Raw genomic sequence first — 24,693 nt, forward strand, 5'->3', positions numbered from 1 at the left:
CAGCAGTAAAGCTACTTGGTTAAATGGAGGTAAATGTCGCCTGGGTTAACATCCAGCCTTTATTTATGGTTAATAAGATCTACATCTAACAGGTTTTCAGCCAGAAATATTAACATACAAGTAAAAAAATTGATCATTTTTAAATTAATGAAAGAATCAATAAATGTTTGAGATCTTGTGGATATCTCTAACTGATCGATCGAGCATGTTGGGGTTGTGATCTCTTTGTGCACTCCTGCTTTTTGCATGAGTGCTGTTGTGTGCATAAATGTGTATATCTGTATTGTATTTCACATGGTTGAGTGACGGCTGATCTTGGTGAAGTTGTTCAAGGTCAATGAGATTATTTCCTGGGGGGATGTCTGTATGCCTTACCCTGTTTCTCTTTGCACGTGTGTGTGTGTGTGTGTGTGTGTGTGTGTGTTTGTAAGGTCTGCAGAGACATATTCCGTGAAAGCACTGCACACTAGACCTTTATCTCCACTGTCTTCCTGGTTTTCTATTTGTCTGCTGGTTGCCCTTCAGTGTTGCGAAGCAATGATTACTGTCATGAAAACCATACGTAGCTGGAGAAAACACATAACTGTAATAAATAGAGGAATATCCTGTATCTCAATGCTCTGATAAAAATGTCCTTAGTTTAAAAAAAAAAACAAAAACATTTTTTTGGGAATCATAGTCTTACAAATGGTGGGAAGTTCAAACAGAGCTGACTGGGAATCTATTTAGAATAACATTTTTAAATTAATAAAGCCGGACCCCAGGTGTCATGTCAGCTGTAATTTGTTGGTCAGTGTAAAATGCACAGATGTTGACATGACATGAAGAACAGGCTGGCCTTGGAGCTGAAGTCAGGGCTTGAAAATGATATCTGCTTCCGTGATGTGGCTCAGATGTGATGCCGCTTGAGATCAGATCTGAAGTCACATTTCATGATCACGTTGAACTGTTCTGATTTCTTGCAGCAAGCCACACATTATCTAAACTCCTTTCATTGTGGCGATGCCAAGATGATCATACTTAGGCACCTTTTGTATTTGGAAATCACACCATACTCTCACGAAACAAAGCCAAAACGATACCTTGTACTATTAGCTGATTATCTTTCTTTGTTAGTTATCTTGTGGTCAACTTTGTTTAAATTTTTTTTAATTTTTTTCCTTTTTTCTTTTGTAATTTCTTCCTTTCCAAAGACTAGTGAGCTGCGATAAAGAAACAAATCAATGCCACTATAACATAAAAGATAACCATACAATACCCTCTTAAATTACATGCTAGAGCTTCTTTTTTGTCCACAATGTTTTCTTTTGTTTAGCTCAACAACAGTAGACATCAAAATAACTTCTCAGCATACTTTTATTTTTTACATATACTTAGTTATTTCTGAAAACCAATATCTTTACTTCAGACTGACTAAAGTGACAAACAAAATAGCTGATCATAGTTGTTCTACATTTAAACAGGAGTCTCCGTATGTGATGCTGAAGAAGAACCATGAGCAGCTTGTAGGGAACGATAAGTACGAGGGCTACATCGTCGAACTTGCTGCAGAGATAGCCAAGCATGTGGGCTACCAGTACAAACTGAAAATTGTCTCTGATGGCAAGTATGGAGCCCGAGATCCTGAAACCAAGATGTGGAACGGCATGGTTGGTGAACTGGTGTACGGGGTGAGTAAGCAGAGCTCTTTCAAAATAAATTCCTATTTAAAGACACTTTGTTTCAAATACTTTTCTCTATCATGCATTGTTTGTGTCTGTTTGTCTCTCAATAAAAGACAGATAACTAATGGGCATGAGGAAAACATGCAGCAGATCAAATAGAGTGTGGAATGGAGATGTATATGAAGGCTGCAGAATAGACACAAATAAAGATACATGTGAAGCAGAGAGGAATGAAAGAACAGGAAAACAACAGATTCTGACACTGAGCTGATATTAAGCAAGCTTAGTCTACATTAAACATAGCAAATAATGTATTGGATAAATGCTGCCATTTGATTGCTAACCAATAACATCAACAATTTTTAGCGTAAACTAGCCAATCTTACTAGATCATTCCCGATATCCCGTTTTATTCGGACTTGTGTCAGTCCCTTTCCTTTTTCTTGTATAAATCTGCTTCAAACTGCTCAATTTCCAATAAAGATGCTCTCATTTATTTACATCACTTTGTTGTCAAACTAAAAAAAAAAAATTAAATTGTGCCTGAAAAGTTTTGCATTTAGACTGCATCTCAATCTGCAGTTGGTTTCAAAACGTTTCCAAACTGCTGCTCTGATACAAACCTGCAGACTTGTCAGACAAAATCACCTATGCTTTGATTTACATGCAAATGGCCACCCAGGAACAATCGCATTAGTCTACAGTATAAAGCTTTTTGTTGCTGTTGTTGTGTAGAAATGACTAAAAAAGCAGCCACTAAAGGTCATTTTTGAACACCGTTAAGTGAAAGCCTTACAGACGTTTATCTGCACAGGCCATGAAGCCGTTTGGTTATTTTTTCTTTTGTTTCAGAATTCTTTCTTACCTTGAGCATCAGATCTTCACAGGAAGGGCATTTGTTATAGCTTCTACAGATAGAGCATAAAAGATAGAAGATAGTATAGATTAATGGCTCTGTGAAATCCTGTTTACAAGCCTGTCGTGTGTTTGTACGTTCCCTTCAGAAAGCAGATTTGGCTGTGGCTCCTCTCACTATAACCCTTGTCCGGGAAGAGGTGATAGACTTCTCCAAGCCCTTCATGTCGCTTGGTATTTCCATCATGATCAAGAAACCAACCAAATCCAAACCTGGCGTGTTTTCCTTCCTGGACCCGCTGGCTTACGAGATCTGGATGTGCATTGTTTTCGCCTACATCGGCGTCAGCGTCGTCCTCTTCCTTGTGAGTCGATTCAGCCCGTACGAGTGGCACGCTGAGGACTACGAAGAGGGCGGTGAGCCGCAGACTCCTACACAAGCAGCGGCTTCCAACGGGGTGCAGCAGGCCCAGACGCCAACGCAGCAGAATACCAACCAGCAGAGTCCAGAACAGACCAACGAGTTTGGCATCTTCAATTCCCTTTGGTTTTCACTGGGAGCCTTCATGCAGCAAGGCTGCGATATCTCACCACGGTAAGAAACTGAGGCAACACATTTTCAAGCCTTTTTTCATCCACAGTCCTTTGAGTCGCTGACACAGTGACACAAATTACTTGATGTCTTTAATTGATTTTTTTTTCTTCTTTGCCAGTCATGTGATCAGCTGCAGTGACAGGAGTTTGTAACATGTCTGTGTTTTATTTTAGTTAACATTTTCCGCCTCCGTATGATTCTTTTTGTAGTGAATACAAATATGAGGTTATTTGTTTAAAAAAGGTTGATAATTAGTCTTGTCAGATACATCATTAAAAGGATTAGATGTTTTATTTCCAAGTGGGTCAAAAATAAAACCCATATGATTCTTTTGAGAGGGTGCTCTGAAGGATCCTGGTGTTAGGACTGTAGTGGTGCATGTTGGCTCCCATCAAGTGCTCTCATGAGCTGAAATCATTCTCCAAAGGTCACCAATTAAAAATCTCATTAAGTGTCTGAAATTAGAGACTCTAAGGTTGACTTTTTGAGCTTTCCAGAGGGATTAGGAGGATATGAGGAGATAAAAGTCAGCATTATGAGAAGCAGGTTAGGTCATGAGTAGACAGAGTTTTTGTTGTCTTTGAGATACATATGTTGCACATTAAAGTAAAACTATTATGTGCATTTCTGGCTAATTTATTTTTATTTCTGAGGCCAGAAGGGCTGGGATTGATCGAGTTATTGTCACAAATCTCTTTATTTACTTCAGATCAACCCTCTCCATAGGCTGTCAGATCAGCCTGTGGGCAAAACGAGAGGATTGAGACTGTTCCGCATTAAGCCCCGCCTCCCGCCACTGCACTACATCGGGAGCGCGCACCGCACCTGCTTTCGCCGTCGTTGTAACATTTCATAAACAGAAGGATTAGGCTAATATGAACTCAATAAAAAAACAAAATACAATGTCAACACATAGCATACAGCCCTACATCTTGGAACCTGAATTAGACCCTGAAAACAATGTGGAAACCAGCAACCCACAGCAATGACTGCAGCAGGATGTCTCTCTTTGGTAAACTCACCAGCCATCGTTGGAAATAACTTTATCCCACGTTTTCCACCCGCCTGATGTATTTATACATGCCCTTGTTAACCAGTAGAAGGTAACCAATCACCGAACCTTATCCCCTGGGACGTCACAAGGATTTCCAAGTAGAAAAAACTCTCTAAAACGACGCGTTTTTCGTCGCCATGGAAACCGAACGGAGAGCGTGCTGTAACTCAAACTCAAACATGCGTTTAGGTGATAAAAAACAGTGCCGTTCACATGTCTGATGAGGATTCAACACTGTAACACTGTAGAAAGCTCAAAAAACTCCAAATACCATAATAGGAACCCTTTAAGTATTTGTACAGTTTGGAGTTGTGTGTATGTATGGTGGTAGAAACAAAGACAAAAAGGTTAATGGTGTGTGGTTTGCTTTAGAGATGCTGTGTAATATTTCAGTAAATGTGGTTGCTTTGTTTAATGTAGTTTCAGGAATTTGGAACGAACAATCTGGCTTCTGGAGAAAGACATGACCTAGTCCTGTTTAAAGGGCAGCATCCTTTAAAGCTCCCTCGTGAACGCGTCATGCGTACAAGAAACTAAAATAAACCTCATTTGTTTACTTTAGTACAGATTGGACAAAACCAATTTCCAGCTCTAGATCCATGTTTTCTGAAAGATATGAGAATGGATGAAGCAGATAAAGAAATTACAGCCATGTACGGCACCCTGCTTTTGTTTCCCATCATGGATGCCATCTTGTGACATTTACCAGATGTATTTTCATTTACCTCACACAGCTTACACAAATATCAAAGGGGGATAAAGTACCTGTTACATACATGTGCAGGGCTGCAGTCTGCACATAGGTGCTCTGCAGTACATGATGGAGGGAGTGAATCCCTCCTCCCATGTGCCTTCACCTGGCATTTACTGTTTCTTGCCTGGAGACTGTTGTGCTTCACACAGGACAAAGCCTTTTGTCCAAATGTTGTACAGGTGGAAAATGCATCTGCAGTAACTATTGATTTCTTCATATGCCACACAAGGAGAGAGAAAGAATGTCACTGTGCTTCTTCTAATAGTCTAATCCCTGTAGCTCCTTTCTGGATACAAAAACTTGCCTTTTCACCGTGTGTTTTTGTGAGCGAGATACTGTATGTGTTCATGCATATTTTCAGCGATTTGCATTTGTTTTGCTTGGGGGCAAGTGATCACGGCTGATGCAAGACCTTTCACTGACTGCGACTAAAAGGACAAAATAGATCATTCCTTAGCTTAAGGCACTTTTGCTGCCACCTTTTGACTGCAGAATGAACCAGTTTTTTTTTGTTTTTTGTTTTTTTTTAACATATTTTGTCTTTTTATTTCAGTTGTTAGCCTTGAATTTAGCTGCTATTGTTAAAGAGAGAGGCAGCATAGTGGCAGTACACCTATGTTCAATAATATGTCCTTGATGACAGTGGCTCTCCACATTTTGTTTTTAAACATTTTGCCTTATGTAAAATGATTTCTTCTCCAAGTAGCCCCTAAACCAGGGGTTATACTACTAGTGGCCACATGCAGTGAGATATCGTAACCAGTGGTCTGAACAGTAAAAGCACATCATAGTAACCTATAAATAATGAAAAGTCCTGATATAGAGTTTGTTTTTAGTACAAGGAAGCACAAATAAATTATAAAGATGTTTACATTTAATGTAAATGTATTATCCTTTTAGAAAATAATATGAATGAATGAATGGCTTTTTTTACCTCTTTTTTGTCAATGTATTCACATATTTGATCAGTTTTACATATTAGCACATTCATTACAACTTCCAGTTCAGCACAGATAAAAAAAGACAACATTTAATCCCCGGTATCTGAAAATGAAATATTGAGTAATTCACATGATGATCAGAGTAGCCTTTCCAGATCTAGAAGTTGCTTTAAATGTACACACGTGTACATTTCTACTTGTGTGCAGTAATTCTGACAAACTGAAATCATGTGTGTTAAGTCAGAGAGATAGAACAAGGTCTCTTTCTTTGTTTACTTCCTCACACCCCCCCAATGTTTCCAAGTACCCCTCGAGGTGTATGTGCCCCCATTTGAGAAACACTGCTTTATGGCATCAGTAGAGTTGGTAACTTTAAAGACTGAAACAGGTTTCATACTGTGACCTTTACATTGTGTCACTTTTAGTGAGTTTTAGGAGTCAATATGACAGAAATTTAGACATTAAATATTTGGCAGCACATGCTGGAGGCTCCATCATGGCAGCCTCTTCATGGTGTCTTAAAAACCAACACAGTGAATGTTTCACCTTGCTGAGATCTGCCCTGAAGAAAACATCCTTCCCTTGAAAATTTGGGTGACCTAGTTGCTGTAGTTAGCACAGCGCATATTCACACAGAGGAAGGAGCATTTAGATAACTTTCTCCAAAAGCATTATGAGTCTGTCTACAGGCTTTAAAAGAACATGAAATGTTCTTTGTGTCTAACCATATGTTCCGATGAAGGGTTGCGGGGAAGCTGGAGACTATCCCAGCAATCATTGGGCGAGAGGCAGGGTACACCGTGGACAGGTCGCCAGTCCATTACAGAGCCAACACAGAGGGACAAACACCCATTCATGCTTATTCCTTTGGACAATTAAAATGAACCAATCAACCTAAAATGCATGTCTTTGGATGGTAGAAGGAAGTCAGAGTGCCCGGAAAGAACCCACGCATACACGGAGAGAACATGCAAACTCCACGCAGAAAGGTCACTGAGAAATATATTGTGCTTTGCATAGGACACCTTTTCACACAGCATTGTTATGCATATATGTGAGTATATTCTCACAACCCACATAATGTGTTAGCTTTTACCCAGTTCTAAAGGATGTCCATTATTTTTTTTCTAAATTTGGCAGGTTAACTCACTATAAGTTAGACAAAGTTAGTCACACTACTAAACTTTGGCAGACTTTTGCACTTTGGTGCCGCCAATAAAGGTTAATATGATATCCGTCCTGCACCTTGTCTTTTCTCAGAGTCAGTCTTATGATGTTGACTTTTCTGCTTTTTTATTCATCCTCTTTCTCTACCTCACTTCCTTCAATAATGTCCTCTTGCATTTCTTTGCCAAATCAGCCATGATACATGTTAAAAATACTTAATAAGTTGAGATTAAGTTACTGGCATAGATATGGTGCTGTGCAACAAAACACAGCTGTCATGTGATCCGCAGGATCCGAAAAAAAAGTTAAACGTAGTTTCTCAGCTTCAGGATGCTGCTGGACTATGGAATCAGATTTGTTTCAGAATCGCCAAGCAAAACTTTTTAAAACTCATGTAAAAAACAACAATTAAAACCAAAACTTTCTAAAACTTAAGTAACATAAATGATCTCAAAATAAAAAGTTATCAATCATCATGAAAACTATTAGGCTTTTATTTGGTTAAATTAAGTAGTTTTGTTTGTAGTTTCCTCTTCCTCTTTTTCTCTTCTCGCTATTTCGGTTGCACTTCACAGTCTTTGGTTTTGATTCTCGATTGTTTGGTTTTATTTCTGACACAAAACTTTTATGGGTGGGCTCTTTCAGGGGCGCATTCTGATTGGCTGGTGAGTTTTGGAGCGACACAGCTGTAGTCTGATGAGATGTACAAACACTTTCTTAGGAAGTTTAAGGAGTTGAAAATGGAAACTACTTCTGATTCTCTGACAAAAAATTTGAAACTGTGGTTTTGCTATTGTTTAATGGTCATTTCCTTTAATCATTAGCATTGATCTGTGCTGTGCTGCTTAACAATATAAAACCATTAAAAGGTGAGTTAACTGTTTCCTTCTGAATCCTAATGAACTCAGCCACTTTCACTTTTCAGCACACAGTAGTTATAACACTTATAACCATTTTATAACCATAAAAGTATACTCTAGACTTGTATCTAGAAACTGATGCAAACTGGACACTTACTGATAAAAACAGACATGGGTGTATATTTTACTTAAGTTTTAGAAAGTTTTGGTTTTAATTGTTGTTTTTTGCTTGAGTTTTAAAAAGTTTTGCTTGGAGATTCTGAAAAAAATCTGATTCCATATTTTACAGTCTCATCTCAACACTGATTCAAAAACAAAGCTATTGACTCGGTTTGTTATAAAATGTTACTGATAAGCTTTACATTGCAGCTGACTGTGGAAATTTAACCAGATTGTTTGGAAGTCACAATATAGATGAGGAAAGAGAAATTGTTATTTACTCTTTGAAAGCATTAGTTTTTAGTTGTCATCAATATTACTCACTAGGGGTGGGGAATTGTATGGAAAAAAATCGAAAATCGATTCTAAAGCGAATCGCCACCCCACAAATTGGAATCGAATTGAATTGTGAGTGTGAGTTGTTAGATTCACATCCTTTTTATTCACCCATCCATCAACAACACTTTAACCTACAAATCTCCACTTACACTAAAGTTGTAGTCTGCCTTCACTGAGGGCCAAAGCATTCTGAAACTCTGACGGACATTTAGAAACAACTTCTTTTAAAATCTGGGTCCATTAACGTACTGATCACAAGAATTCTACGCTGTAGAAGCTTAACAAACTAAATTTAAGACAGTCCACAGTATGGTGGACAGTTGACACTGAGACCTTCGCTGCTCTCTGAAATGTTTACCAGTGTGTCATTGAAAAGTGGTACGCATTGTGATGTGCAGATATGTATATGGTTTATAATAAAGTGCTATTGTGGGGGAATGGGATGCACAGGTGAACTTAGACATGGTTGAAAATTACTGTAATTTTGTATTTAAAAGGTTTAACCCTGACAAACCCTGATTGATTAATGAATACTGTATGAATATATTTATTTTTTAAAACATTAAAGAACAAAGGGATGAAAAAAAACAACATTTTTCTGGAGCTGGTGGCATTTTTTAACAGGTCCTTGTAAACTAGTAAAGCAGAGTGTTTTAGAGGGGATTAAGCAGTGATGTAGGTAGTTGGAAACTCTTCAGTCCTGATGCTTCTCCATTTAATTAGAGACAAAAGGCCAAGGAACAACACTGACGATCCACTCTGTCCTGGATTAATCAGTAAGCGTGTTACATTTCCCTGTTTACTTCCGTGCGTGTGCGTGCACTGAATCTATTAAAAACGTGCACTTACTGCGTTTTTTTGGCCTGCTGCTGAGCGCTGATTGTATCAGTTTGAAGGTAGCTGTGCATCAAAGTTCATGTGCATCTTTGCATGCGCACATGCACACATCTCTGATCGCACACTGATGTGATACATGGATGCATACAGGACGTCACTCTGTGTGTATTGGCCACACTGCTCCCTGCGCTATTTATTCTCTGTTAGACCTTGTTTACTGTGCTCTTTCTAAATGTCAGGACTGTCACTCAAGCCATCCCATAAGCCACAGTCTGTGCTTTTGGGCCCTCCTTGTGTTTATCTCTGGCGACAGGCGGACTCTGAGACTGTTCCCTCTCCTCGCAAACACACACACGTAAACACCACTCCATCCATCCAATCATCCACCCATTTACTTCTTTCCCCATCACCTCTTTTCAGTCCTCTTCTCATCCGCTCTGCTCTCCAGCCTTCAGAGCTCCCTCTACCTCTGCCAGTGCCTGTGTGGGGTTTGGAAATCCCTTTGTGTGGCAGCTTCCTCTCTGCACCTTCATTCCGAAATTGCCTCCAAAATCTTGATTAAATGTGAGGGTCCTTGGAAACTTTAGAAATCTAGACCACCTGCAGAGGATCCTTTTTTTTTTCCAATGGATTGATTTATCTTAGAATGTTTTAACCCCTAGAGCCGTTGCTATCACCAGTTCCAATGAAACATAATTCAAACTCCACCAAATTTTACGAGAATTTAACAAAAACACAAGAACATCAGTGTCCACTTCAGTTCTTCTGCTATGTTTCCACTTAAAGCAAACCACACAAACATGTAAAACCCGAGACTCTGCTGATTACGATGATGTCCCGTCACAGTGTGACTAAAAGTTTGTGAATTAGCAGCAAACAAAAAAGAAAAAAAATCACTTAATCAGAAATTATGACTTTTCTGGTTTGTTTTGTGGTCAAATTTTTATTCCACTTCAAAACCTCTTAATGTGTTTGTTTCCATGGAGATAAAGGAGGTAGAGGTATGGTGAAGTACTCTCTTTCCTTGATATTCTGTCCAGGGCTTTTCTTGTTTCTGAGTCCACATGGTCTTTTTAATGGGAATTTGGGGACACCTCTTGATTCTCTTTGACTCTGACACCTGATAGAGGTACCGATCATCAGAATCAGCTGATTGGTTCCTGATGTTTTAACACCTGTGTTAAAACATCGTTATAATTTCACCGTTTTACCTTTTAAATCTGCTCAATTAATCATCACAGATTACTAATCCAAAGAAACTGGGCTGCCAGTCTCCAGATTTCTCTGAACGAAAAGTGTTTTTCTTTTTGGAGGAGATGATCATTAACACTTTCAGGTAAATTTACTCAGACTGTCTGATTTACTCGTACAGATTATCATTAATATGGTGACAAACAAGAAATCTTTTACTTGAGTTAAATTTCCTGACATGTTCCATAAGCATCTAGAAAGTCCAGCTTCCATGTGGCAGAAGTGAACAAACTGGAAAGCACAAATTTTTTACATGCTGTACTGGTTTAGAGTCTACCTGTGATATTCTTTTAATCTTTGCATGATGATGCTATATTGCCATGCACTGGTGATCTGTCCAGGATGTACCCCCTTTCTCACCCGATGACTGCTGGGATAGGCTCCATTTTTAATGCAAACCTTAATCAGTCTTAGGAAAATGAATGAATGAAAGAATGAATGAATGATGCTGGTAGTAGAAAGAAAATTACCACACATTCACCACAAGCAGTTTCTGCCACCAGTAGCTGCTTATTTATTCTGTATTTAAATTATGAAATCTTGAGCAAAATCTCAGATTCAAGAAAAGTATTTAAGTGTGTCACTGGTATAAATACATTCTTTTTAAATTAAATTAATTATCTAGATGTTCAGACCATTTTCAAAAGGTAGATTTTGTTTATGTCACATAATAAAAATGAGCAAGCTTATGAAAAAAAAAAAGCTTTCTGTCTTTTACTGAAGTTAAAGAAAGCTGTTAAAGTAGAATTAATGTAAACTCATAGCAGAGACTAGTGTCATACCTGACTTGGACCTCAGTTTGAACCTGTCTGTGTGTGCATATAAGTGTGCAAGGCCCTGTGGCGTTGTCTCCACTCCTCGCTGCCTGTGTTGCTGCTGTTACATGATTGTAGGCTGAAATAAATCAGCTCTGTCACTCACACACGGCCTGCCACAGCAGCAATTTCTCAGCCTGGCGGTCAGAATCATTCAATAATAGATTGTATGTGGTGTATTATGGTAACCTGGGGAGGGTCAACATTTCTCAAACTGAGTTTCTTGTCATCCACTGGTGCTTGTTTTCCATTTTGCAAAGCAAAACAGGAGAGAGCAGCAACACAGCGTCCTGAACGTACATGTATTTAGCTAATTTAATAAATAAGACCATAAATAAATTGTTCGATAATATCATATCAGTTATTATTTCTCAAAAATGACTTTAAATGAGAATTAAGAAGAAAAACTTTAATGTGGGCTTATTATAATACAGTAACGTAAACAGTCTGATCTTCTCTTTTTCATTCTTGTTGTGACAGGATTGACTATCACAGCTTTATATGATCATAGGAAGACAGAAACAATAAACTCTCACTGTCATCATTTAGCTAAACATAGTGTTAGGTCTCTCACACTTCACAAATCTAATGAGGGGTTTTAAACTTCACCTAATGCTGAAAACTTCCTAAATATGTTCTTTAGCACACTACAGTGTTCAGCTTTTAGGTACAACCCCATTTCCAAAATAAATGTTCGATCAGGTGATATTTACCATCATGTGACGTGCTCTTGTGTAACAACTCTCTGGGAAACATCTGGAAAGTGCACAGACCAGCTGCTAAAGAGAAATACTGTCGCTTTCTCGTGTGAGACAGGATTTTAGTTTATTCTTCTTATCATGATGATTTTTTCTGTTTGTAAAAACAGAAAACAAACTGAAAACAGTGAACAAACTGCAGGCATGTCAGTTCATCTCCTGGTATCTTCCCCCGCCTCCATCCTGCAGGTTTTTGTGTTTCTCTAGTTGACACTCAGTTTTCTTTAGTGAAGTTGTGCTATTTCTTTTATTTCTGAGTGTGTAATCTTCAGTAGATAAAAGTCAAAACACTCTTAATTTGAAGAGATATTCTTAACTGAGAGAAATACAGCTGACAAGTTGAAATTTGGGGGGGGGGGGAAGAGGTTTATGAAATGTGTTTTTATTTGCAACATTTTTTGTAATTTAACTTGTAGTTTCAGCCCTATGTTAGCAATGACTGATAATGAAACTTAGTTTAAAAAAAAGCAATGTCTTGTAGCAGGATATCAGCATGGTTGGCAGTGTTTCATGCACTCTAAAGAAACTGGCGAATGGATCTAAATAATGGGAAACAGTGAAAATTGTGAAGTTATTACATTTCTGTTGCTATTACCTTCATACTTTGAAACATTTTTGTTGTCTTTCATTTAATTTATTTCTGATAGTGCCGTATTTTGGATGTCAACAATGGCTTTTTCGTTTTTTTTGATCAAACAACCGAAGCTGTTTGGTTTTTAAGCAAACTTTCAGAGGAATAATGGGAATTCTTGCGACCAAGAAAACATACAAAGGGATCAGTTAAGCATCACACCGTGTTATCATTGTCACTGTTGTCACAAACAACAAGAAAGTGGATCATATTATGCGGGAGCAAGTTACATCATTGCAGAATTACCGAGCTTCCACAAAGCAGTTGGCAGATGTGTGTGGAAAGGATGATTTATTCATAAACACTTCAGTTTAGTTCACAGCACAACTTGTGTTTTATTTATGTGAGAATGGCATGAAGGCAACTTTTGATCATACATGCATGCACACCCACTTGCTGGAATCAGTGAGATGTGTAGACACACACACACACACACACACACACACGCTCTCTCCCAGAGGATTTCAGTGGAGTATCATGCTTCGTACACAGACAAAGATACCATCCCCTCAGAGGTGTGTACTCTGTCAAGTTGGTCACACATGCAGGATGTATCCAGATGCAGCGAGTGTTTTAGCTTCCACCCAGGTGTGGGAGGGTATGAATGATCATGCCCGGACCATGGGGGGAATCTACCTGAACAACATTAACCTAACTAACAGTTTGACTGGAAAGATGTCAGGCTTCACTGCTTGTGTCTCCCAGCCTGTGAAGACCTGATGAGAGGTTTCTGTCTTCAATGACAAACCTTTCTTACTATAGAGGTGATATTACAGAGACAGAAGCAGACTGAAGAGGAGTGAGGTGACTGAAGTTTCTCTCAGCTCAGCTCTACTGTTTGGAGTGCAGATTGTGCTACCATAGCAACCATATAGAGAAATGTATTTTTGAGCAATGCAGCTTCAGATCAAGTGTGAAATATATGAGGACGTAGTTGTGTATCTTTCTCTTATTTTACAGAGAGATGATGAACTGTAAGTGTATTTATGTTTTATTGATTTTCAGTGAACACTTGCGATGTATTTGTCTTTGGACTCTTGTTTTCTTGCTGGAGTGACTAAGAGGCTTTGTATGTGTGTGTGTGTGTGTGTGTGGGTGCATAGCAAGCGCTCTCACAGCCTGCCAGCTCTGACTTAGCTCAGGTTACATGTGGCTTAGACAGCATTCGTCATATCGTTGAGGAAACACGTTTATGTGTATGTACGAGGATTACTGTCGCATCTTCATCGCGCTGATTCCTGTCACCAACACTCGCACTCTTTGCCTTCAAGCTACACCATTTTGTAATCATGCTCAACCACTTAAGTGGGCCTTATGTTGCAAAGCAGCCACTTAACTCCTGTTTTGTCTGAATGACAGGAACATGCATTAAACAATTAAAAGTATTTACAGCAGCGACGCTTTTGTAAAATTCTTCCATCGTGTACTTGAAAGAGTGTGATTACCAGCTTGTGGCGTGTTTGCTTTGGGGTGGAAACATTATCATAATGCTCCCTTTTCAACTCAATGGTATGGTAATACTGACCTTTAAGGAAAGAGACATGCTTGTTCACCCTCCCTTTTTTTCCTGCCATGTTTAAAGCTTGCATGTTAGTTTGGCCTTAGAGATGAAAGCCTTGTGAAAGAGGAGAATCTAAGAATCATGAGAGCATAAAAAAGAAAAAAAAAAAAAAAACAAGACTAAACCCACAGTGTGGTTGCAATGCTGGTTAGAACATGTCCTCATCTTTCAGATCCTCCTTTAGCAACGAGGAAAAGCAGTGGAAAGCTGCACATACTGAAAGCACTAGACAAGTGCATTTTGAAAAACTGCATGTTTTTCTGCAACTTGATGTGCTGTAAAAGCATTATCTGTTGCACACAGATGCAGTTTGGCACATTTGCTCAGGCTTTCGCTGTTCTGAGCCATGGCCGAGAACCAAAACCGGCGTTATGCATGTGGTTTCCGGGACCACGCTGAATTACATAAAAAAGTAATCACTTTTATAAATACTTCATTCTGGTTAATTTCCTGACATGCCCGTGTTATTATGCGTGCTTTGAATAACCAGTTACTTTTGTTAGGGAGACTATGGGGAATCATAAAACTTTTATCTACTCGTAACATTTACAGCCGAGCTAAGGCTCGTTTACAAAAGCCCTGTGATATATGTTGTTGAACTAATAAGGTTGTTAAACCAGTTGAAAGCAGCTTTATTGATGAGCATTATAATAATTGCTGATCCACAACTCCAAATAATGCGGCAAACAGATTATGAGGCACGTTTACTATAATGTCACTCGGGCATGATGAAGCAGTAGGCCATCAGTCTCTGCCCGCGCTGTGTCACAGTAAATCAGGCTGTTCCATGAGTCACCTCAGTAATTGCATTTTTATTTTTGCACCTTACAGCCTTCCAAAAAAAACAAATGCACAAAACGCTTTCATTGCATTTGGGAAGACAAGTATCTGTGTATCTATAGAATAGCTCTCATTTGAATGAGAAGTAAATGCAACTGGAGAAGACTACACACACATCAGATCTCTGATTTATCTATGAGTTATAACATGATTCCTCTGATGTACATAAATAATACTTTCTTTAAAGGTGGAGTATGTAAGATTTTCAATATTTTTAAAAAAAATTAACAAAAAAAATAACTACAATCATAATTCGATAGTTTTTTAAACATGTAGGTTCCAGTCTGTCTATATTTGATGCGTTATTTAATTGACAATAATGACAAAGACCCTTCTTGAATGTTTTCTGACCAGTAAAAAAATGAAGTACTTTTTTATCCACCAGTAGGGGGAGTATAAGCCCATTTCTTGCAGAGCGGCTCTGGGCTACAGCTCACAAGCGATTCCTGCCCTCATTGGAGCTGGCAAGGAGGGGTGAGGGGAGAGTTTTGCTCATTACTTCCAACCTGTGGTCGTTTGTGGAGGTAGCAGTTTTGTGGTTTTGCTCACGACCTGGTGTTTGCCACCTGGTGGTGGAAAGAATCGCCTTGAAATCTTACATACTCTGCCTTTAACCTTCACATATCTGTCATCCTTTCTCATCAAGGGTTCTGAGAATATCTTCAGCAGTTTGACGTGCTGCAGGGGGCCATCAGTCAGCATATACTCACTAATGTTAAGAGTTCAGTGTGTGTAGATACAAATATTTAAGTACGCCACTTGTATGTGTAGGTGTTGCAAGGCTACTCTTTGCTCACAACCTCCGCTTTGTAACGCTCTGTCTTACATATGCACTACACACATATGGGGCTGGATGTGCTCAGTCATGAACAACTCACAGCTGTCTCGGTCAATTTGAACAAAAATGAAATAAATGAATAATATTTAATAAAACGCACTGTAGCAGGAAACTCCCTTTCCGTCCCTGATTTGTCTTAGAATCACACCATAATTAGAGACCATTTTTTTCTCATCTAAACCTCCGTAATTCCTAATCCATTGTAATGTGGCCATTACTGGCTCATTTTTTTTACACTTGCAAGTCATTAGTCATTGCTAATTACCACATCGAAAAGGGGAGGCCAGCCAGGGGAATTTCTAATGAGACTTTAGTTTTCCAGCAGATTCCAAGGAAGCTGTGTGGAGATCAGATTGTAGAGGATGAAGCTGTAGATCTGAGATGATTCCACATATGTTGCGTCCATGACACTTTCTTTTCAAGAATTCAATTAAATCAATGACACCAAAGAAAGAAATTAGAGTTAATTTCATTTCATTTCCTCCCATTGTCCTTAAATATCTGTCTCGCGTTATGCTACAGTTGTAGGCCATCCGGGTCTTTTGGAGATTAACTAGTGGTGGAGATTTAAGCTCTCCAAATGTCCTCCTGTTTGGATGGCTGCATGACTAGCACTCCTTAGTCCCCAAAGAACGAGGTATTACAAAACAGAGGGTGGGGTCGTATTCAGAAAAGAGACAGGCAGGGTTGTGGCAGGATCACATGTGCACATTCACGCATCCAGACCCACAAAAGTGCTCCTGTATCCATCTGCTTCTGCTAAATGCTGCTTATGTTTATGTTAAGTTTCTCTGCAGGTATTTTAGAACTGTTGCACTCTTGCATATCATTAATATTATTCTGCTTTATGTATCCTGTAGTACTGTAGCAGTTCATATTATTATTGTGGCAGCTCAGACAATTTGTAATTCTGTACCTTTCTCTCCACTCCTTTCTTTCTTACCTTATTTTTTAATGTTATTTATTTATTCATTTTTTTGTCTTCCCCTGCCAGGTTTAGCATTGCCACATCGGATCCGATGATTATAATAAAAAAAAAGAATAATTAAAATATTCAGAATATCAACAGCAGCCATATGTATGACCTGTCTCCCTTGGCAGAGCAAAATCTGTCTGGCATAATATGGCACATACAGACTGCTGTTCTGTTTGTTATGATGCTAGAAAGGACAGGGTAAAAAAAAAAAGAAGCAAAAAACATGCATCTCAACTCATTTTTCTGCACTGATGCAGGTAAATGCATGAGATCACTTGTGAGGAAAAGTGAAAGCTGCAGTAAAACAGCTCCAGCTTAAGTTATCTGTTCCTTCAGCTATATTCTATATTACTTTGCTAAATGGTAAAACTGGAAACTGGAAAAGTACAACTTGCAGGTTAAAAACCCCAGCGACGAGTTTGTCAGTTTGGACTCTGCAAATGTCTGAAAACATAAATACACAAGTGCATACAGGTCACGAGCAAATACTTCTGAGCTTAATGGGCATCAAAGAGGTGGGAAGCAAACATACAGTGTCATTCAAATCGTAATTCATTTGCATTGTGAGGAGAACCAGGGAAGCATCGAGTGCTAATACTGATTTCACTGCACTCTAGTAAGTGTCCTATCTCAGCTCTTAGAGCAAAACAAAACTAGAAGTGCTTGTTTACTGAAGTATCAAGCAGACCACAAAAAAGAACTAATGATCTTATTGACCTGAAGATAATAAGAATAAAAGCTGTGTTTTTATGGTGCCAGCATTAGGAAAGAAATCAACAGTGTGTTTTATATGTCTCTGCATCGCACCTGTCTTGCTTGTGTTTTCATACAGTCATGTCCAGACAGCCTGATGCTGGTTGACACACAAAGTAGGAGCGAGTTGCATTTTTATATGAGGCTGAGACAAAGAGAGATTGTATAATAATGGAAGACAATATGGCACCTTCACCACAGATTTTGCACTGAACCACTAATGTGAAAAAGTCCCATTTGCCTGCGAACACCACACACTGCTGGTTTATTTGAGCGATCCCTTCTTTTCACTTCCACAAAATGCAGCCTGGCAGGAAAACTAACTCAGCTTAGCTTCTTTAAAAAAATAAATAAATAAATAAAAGCTGTGTGCTATCAGCGAGGCTACCCAAAATGTGATTGTTGCCTGATTTCTGGACTTATGATAAACCATTAAACAGCATCGTTTGATTTCCTTCATCAGATAACTGCTGTTATCTGAGCATGAGAAACCGGATTAACAAATCTTGCTCATCATCAGTTTCTGCTTTTCCTGCCTGAATAAGTCATCAAAGTCTTCCTCCCCCACTTCCTGCCACTTTGTGCTGCATAGGCTTTCTCTAACTTCACTTTGGTTTGTGAAAGAAAAGAAACACTTGGGGAAAATCTCAACCTTTATCCGATTTAAAAGGACCTTAGTGTCACTTCTACTATGAACAATGTTGGAAAATTCTTCTGAAACTAAAGTAAAAGTCCGAATTCAGGTTTGTGAAACTGCGATTATACCCAAACCCTGCTTTATATGAGAGCTTTCGCTTTAAAAATGCTTGTCATCAATATTTGACCTGATAATTTACTCTGTTTTTTTCCTATTATCCTTAAACAGTGACAGGAAGCTAAAATGTGGGCCAGTCTGTGAGATCTGAGGGCTTCAGCTGGTGAATATTTAGTATAACTCCACGATGAAGTACTACGCACAGTATTATGTCTGTCAGCCAACTATTAGATATATCATTTCATCCCTAAAGATTAAATAACATATCTAATAGTTCACAGTACATTTTTACTTCTTTCCAGTGTGCATCGGCAGGGTTCAGTTGGTGCTCTCATTGCTCCCATTAACGTTCCTTTTTCTTCGCATTGCAATAAAAGAAGCAGAGTGAATAATTGATTAATCGTTGCCTTAACAAGAGTATGAAATTACAGTCCTGCTTAGACGATTTCCTTTCCTGTAATAAGGCGGCTTAGTTAATGTTTTACTGAGGTCGGCTGCTGTGGAATAATGTATGAGAAGCTGAAAGGAAGCTGGGAGAAAGGCAGTTCAAAAGGAAACAAACAGGTTTGTGTTTGCCAGTTTCTCTGCTCAACTGGTGAGGAAGACAACTGCAGGAGACTGAATACACACACACACCCACGCACACACAAACAGCCCATCATCACTCACAAGCGGTGACCCCATTGTTCTCTTCCACAGACAAACTAACGCATTGTTCTCTGCAAGGCAGAGCATGCGTTCATGTGCGCATCCATCCCTGAATGCGTTGGCGTTAGCGGCGAGTTGTTGTCTTAGCCCGAGACAAACCTCTGTCAGCCCACAAGCACAGGGAAGGGCGAAAATGTGTGGTGGAAGGAAGGGAAGGAAAGGAAGGGAGGAGGAAGAGAGGGAAAGAAAAGAGGGCGAGCGAAGGGGAAGGATTAAGCAGCTGTTTACCGCCAGCTCTGGAGGGCAGCAGCAGTCAGAGCTGAAGAAAATGTTTGCTTCTAGTGGTACCAGCAGTTTACTTTTCATCTCTGCCATTTCTCTGCCCCCCCTCTAACCATCTCTTCTTTACTTCTGTTACTATTTCATCCAAACCCACTACTCTCTTTCCCAACCATCATGTTTTGAGTCCTTTCGGTCTTCCTTCCTCACAGAACCACATGATGGATTTCTAGAGGTTAAAGAGTAAATTGAACACTGATATAGAAATAATAGAGATTGTATTAACGCATTTGAACTGTGTTGAAACGTCCATTTCTTTAAGTTTTTGTGTGATAAAAGATTTAAATAAAATGAAAACAAGCACGCTGCCCTTCGTTCTCGTGTCGTACATTTAGGACTGTGTGAACAAACAGTGTGAAAACTGAAAATCAGCATTTTTTTTCTGCCTTTAATAGTTAACTGAGAACATTTGAGGGATGAGGAAACCAAGAGAGGCCATGATTTAAAAAGAATCCTTTCACATTGTTATCTCACTATTGTGTTACCTTGAGATAACAAGGATTGTTTTATTTTTCCAGATAACTGAATAATTTATGATCTGTCCTTGAGATAACGACTTAGTTAATTTGGTTAATTAATTTAAAAACAACAGTAAAAGTAAGAGCTCTTTCTTTGTTGGAGTTCAGGAAAGCTCTTACCAAGAAGTGAACTGAATAATAGTTGCAGGCCAAATAGCTGTATATTCAGAGGTCTGGCATTTTTACACTTTGGTATCTTATTACGAAGGCTGACTCATCATCCATCTTGCATCCTGTCTCTTCTATGCGCTCTCCCCAGCAAGTAAAAGTTACTCCCATATTGACCGGTTTTATGTCTTGTTGTGTCATTTTTGCCAGTGGTTACAAAATCCTGTTGCTTTTGTGTATCACTGTGGTGTAAAGCCAAATGCAGGTGCCACTGTTGTTGCTAGGCAACAACAAATCCAGTAATGTCCACAATAAATATAAGTGTGCCGTCAAAATGACTTCTAAGGTCAGAAACTTTTGTAGTGTAGCTTCAACTTATTGTTATAGATTCTTCCCAAATGTGATGATGAACAATGAAATTAGAAGCTTTTAAAGAAATTTCTAACTTTTTTAGCTCAGCTTGATCGATGCACAAAGCGCCGTCTGAGGATAAGTTACAGCATGTGGCAGATGGTTCAAAGTAATGACGTAATATATGACATGAAAGTAAAAAAACAGCAGCTGACATCGCTCTCGGTGTATAAAACGATGCGTTTGTGGCCTCTAACTATAGATTTGAAGTTTTTTAAATATGTCCATATTTGACTGACATTGTTTTCCAGCCATCTGGAACTCGCTCCACCTGTCTGCAGACAGTTCAGTCGCTGTTCCTGCTTTATATTCAAGTTCAAGGATTAGTCCTATTTTTTCATTGGAAAGTTTCTTCCCTCTCCAAAGGTTTCCAAAAGAATTTAGGTCAAGACTCGTCGTCGTGCTGATTAGAACAGTCTTTTATGCTGGAGGTCGTACAGTGCTAGACCTTCACCTCAAACTTATTTGTATTACACCGAGTGAAACAATTTGTTCGTTAAAGCTTATTTCAGTGGGCAGCATGTGTAACCACTTCTTAAAATTGTCTTCATAGTTACCATTTAATAGCTTTAAACATTCTTAATTAACCTTGATGTCATATTACAATTACTTGATATTGAACATTTGATATATTTATGAAGATTATCTCAATTGTGCACACAAGATTTAGGGATACAAACAATAGTTAATCATTTTCTGCAGTGATAAATATTAACTTTATGTGGAAATACATGTTGCTTTTTTTTTACCCCTCTGAGCAGCACTCAAATCAAATTAAAATATACAGACAGTCAAAGTTGTACGCACAAATGCACACTCATCCAAGCAGACAGCTTTGCTTTCTTACTTTCAAAGGCTCCGCATCCACTCTGTGTTTGCTCTCCACTCATCTGCTGCCGCTCTTTCATCATCCACCCATCATCTGAAAAGCATCTTAAATGATTATGTTTCAGCTTCTCCCTTCTTTTTTTTTTTTCCTGCGTACTTAATCTCGCCTTCATGTTCACGCTCCATTTGCCTTGACGGCACAAAGGTGAATCATGAAAGCCCCCTTTTGTTTCAGATTTGTGTCACTTTCATTGCATAAGCTCCACCACTCTCTGGCCCGCCGCTTGTCGGGGGACTGATATGCAACAGAACATGATTCCTGTCGTTGCTGTTCTAGCTGGCTTCTCTTGAGGTGAAGAGACATGCGGCGAGGAAAGACAGGGATTTGACTCGGGGGGGGGGGATTTTGCTCATCGTTATTTTTTATTTTATTTATTTCTTGAAAGTGCAATTAGAGCAGCGGTTAAGTGTTCCCCTCTGCTTATTAATCCCCAACAATTAATTCGTGTGGTTTCATGAAACGTATTGGCAACTTTCTTTAAGTGAGATTAATTTGGCAGGCAGGAAGCTGAGTGGGCCTTTGTGCAGCTGGTTATCTTTCCTCAGCAGATTGGGCTAAGCTCTCCAAGCCTGGTGCAACGAAGTGTATGAGTACAGAGCGAGTGTGATGCAATGTAGGTCACTTGTACGATGTGAACATCGTGATGTATTAAGATTGCTTGTACCGATTGTAAATTTGATCATAAAATTATGCAATTTCTCAAAATTCCTTCGTTAGCATATAATCAATCACTGCTGTTAATCAAAGATGCAAACAGTCATGATCGATGTCGTCTCCTTTGCCTTTAGGTCTCTTTCGGGCCGCATTGTTGGTGGCGTCTGGTGGTTCTTCACCCTCATCATCATCTCATCCTATACTGCGAACTTGGCTGCCTTCCTCACCGTGGAGAGGATGGTGTCTCCTATAGAGAGTGCGGAGGATCTTGCTAAGCAGACAGAGATTGCCTATGGAACGCTGGATGCTGGCTCCACCAAAGAGTTCTTCAGGGTGAGGACTCATCATTCATAGATTTCCAAATCCTTTTTTTATATCTGTTTTTAGAAGAGTCACTCTCTCATGAGGAAACATCGACCTGTTTAAGTGCGTGAGAACACACGTCCTTACTTATTTGTTAACGGAACATTTTCAAGGTGTCTGACTTTAACATGCAATACGGAGGCAGATAATTAAGGACTTTAACCCTGACCTTGTCTCTCTCCCTGTTCATCTATTCCTCTCCCGTTATCAATTCTGAATGTCAGAGGTCAAAGATCGCTGTGTTTGAGAAGATGTGGTCCTACATGAAATCAGCCGACCCATCGGTGTTCGTCAAAACAACAGATGAGGGCGTGATGAGAGTGAGGAAGTCCAAAGGCAAGTACGCCTACCTGCTGGAGTCCACCATGAACGAGTACATAGAGCAGAGGAAACCGTGTGACACTATGAAGGTGGGCGGGAACTTGGACTCCAAAGGTTATGGCATCGCCACACCTAAAGGATCGCCTCTCAGGTAAATCCCCTGCTGCTGCATCCATTCATTTACCCATACAGCACAGTGTTCGCTCATTTTAACAATAAAAACCACATTGATTTTGTGCAATATCATGCACTTTGATTTCCCTCTTCATCTTTTTATCATACTACAGTGTGTTTGTTGTGATATTCTTTTCTTCATTCTTACTGTACTCAGATTGGATGGAGAAGGCATGGCATTAATCATACATTCATTATCAGACTCTTCTTTTCATCAAGCATGGCTGAAGGCCATCTTCATCTTTCCCTTGATTAGGCTGACTTGTGAGCTCTAGCACAAGTGCAAAGTAGGACCATGAGGTGTCGTCTTTGTGTCATTGCAGCCCTCCAGTTCCATTTAGAAGGACAGAAACAAAAGTCCATGATGTAAATCTGCTAAACAGACTCTAAACCTGGAGTATATGTTGAATAATCAGCATCCCACATGGCTACTTTCCCACTTAAGCCAGAGCTCACACCTTGTGAAGTCTGCAGAGTTGGATTTTCACATTTGAAGTTATAAATGATCTAATGAATGATAATTCATTCTGGGTTTTCTTCTCCCATTGATGAGCAGCAGCTGTCAGTCCACATCACATTAACACCTTAACCAACTTCCCATTCATATTTCTTCTGCAACCATAGAGAGAGTGCAGATGCTAGTGGCATCTGAAGCTTTTAATCTGTCTCTAATAGGCCTCATTCATTTTAATGAAAGGAGCCATACAGGAAGATTTTATTCAGCCTCGCTGAGGATTCATTCGGGGTTCCACCTTGGCTGACAGCCAGGGGTCAGAATACTGAGTAGAAATGTTTCTTAAGATGCTCCTTTTTAAATTTCATGGAAATCTGATTTTGCACATCAAGTAAGTGCTGCATTAGTGATAGCAATTACAGGCAGGTGGTGAAATTAATCTGCTCTGAACTCACGTAGAGTGGTTGGTCCAGACCCACGGCATAGCAGCAGGATGCTGTGTTTCACAGCCAAGGATGGCCCACATTATCGCCCTCTCTTTTTGGTTATTAGTGGATGAGTGATGTCTGTCACTCTCAGGTTGTTATATTGGTCATTCACAGATGTCTGACTCAGAGTTTCATTAACAGCTAGCAAACAGTCATGATCGGATGAGTGCTGTTAAACCGTGTCAAACTTGAGTGATTTCATATTTTAATGCCCACCTGTAATGAGATGTCAGTGAATGACCTGTGTAGTTGAAGAGTTTGGTTCAATCATGCCTGCAGTGTGTTACTAATTAATGTGTGTGCGCAAACAAGCTGTCTGCTGATTCCGTAACAGATCTGGCTCCTCGCTGTGTTGGAGATCACAATGTTTCTTGGGAACATGAAGAATTGAGATCAATTATTTAGAAGTTATGGAATATAAACCGTAAAGCTGAGACATTAAAATGTATTGTTTTTCTTCTTGTAGTGCTGTACAGAAGGCTTGAGCCACCCCGTTATTTTTTTATTTTTTTTTTACTTTACCAGCAAAATTGGAAAAAATTAATGGTAGTTGATAAAAAAAAAGAAAAAGAAAAAGAAAAAGAAATGTGTAAAGGTTTGTAGGATTCTGAGTTGGAAACTCAGTATGGCCTTTATTCTTTGACACAGTGTGAACCCTCTTGGACAAACCTTCTTGTAAATTCTTTAAAGTGGAACTATTATGTGCATTTCAGCCTAATTATTTTTATTTCTGAGACCAGAAGGGCTGAGATTGATCGAGTTATTGTCACAAATCTCTTTATTTACTTCAGACCGACCCTCTCCGTAGGCTGTCAGATCAGCCTGCGGGCAAAACGAGTGGATTGAGACTCTTCCGCATTAAGCCCCGCCTCCCACCACTGCACTACATCGGGAGCTCGCACCGCACCTGCTTTCGCCGTCATT

The 24,693-nt window shown here is 39.3% G+C and overlaps 1 protein-coding gene across 1 annotated transcript in view; it reads left to right on the forward strand.

Annotated features, from left to right (window-relative positions):
• The window catches only part of gria1a (glutamate receptor, ionotropic, AMPA 1a), a gene marked incomplete at both ends in the record, with an annotated part of 79,696 nt that overhangs the window by 42,056 nt on the left and 12,947 nt on the right, over positions 1–24,693 (forward strand). Inside the window, 4 exons of the mRNA XM_079250362.1 lie at positions 1,464–1,670; positions 2,669–3,114; positions 22,104–22,302; positions 22,557–22,804. Coding sequence (XP_079106488.1) covers positions 1,464–1,670; positions 2,669–3,114; positions 22,104–22,302; positions 22,557–22,804 — 1,100 coding nt within the window. The remainder of the gene's footprint in view (positions 1–1,463; positions 1,671–2,668; positions 3,115–22,103; positions 22,303–22,556; positions 22,805–24,693) is intronic.

Source organism: Telmatherina bonti (genome assembly GCF_933228915.1).
Source record: "Telmatherina bonti genome assembly, chromosome: 12".
Classification (NCBI taxonomy): Eukaryota; Metazoa; Chordata; class Actinopteri; order Atheriniformes; family Telmatherinidae; genus Telmatherina; species Telmatherina bonti.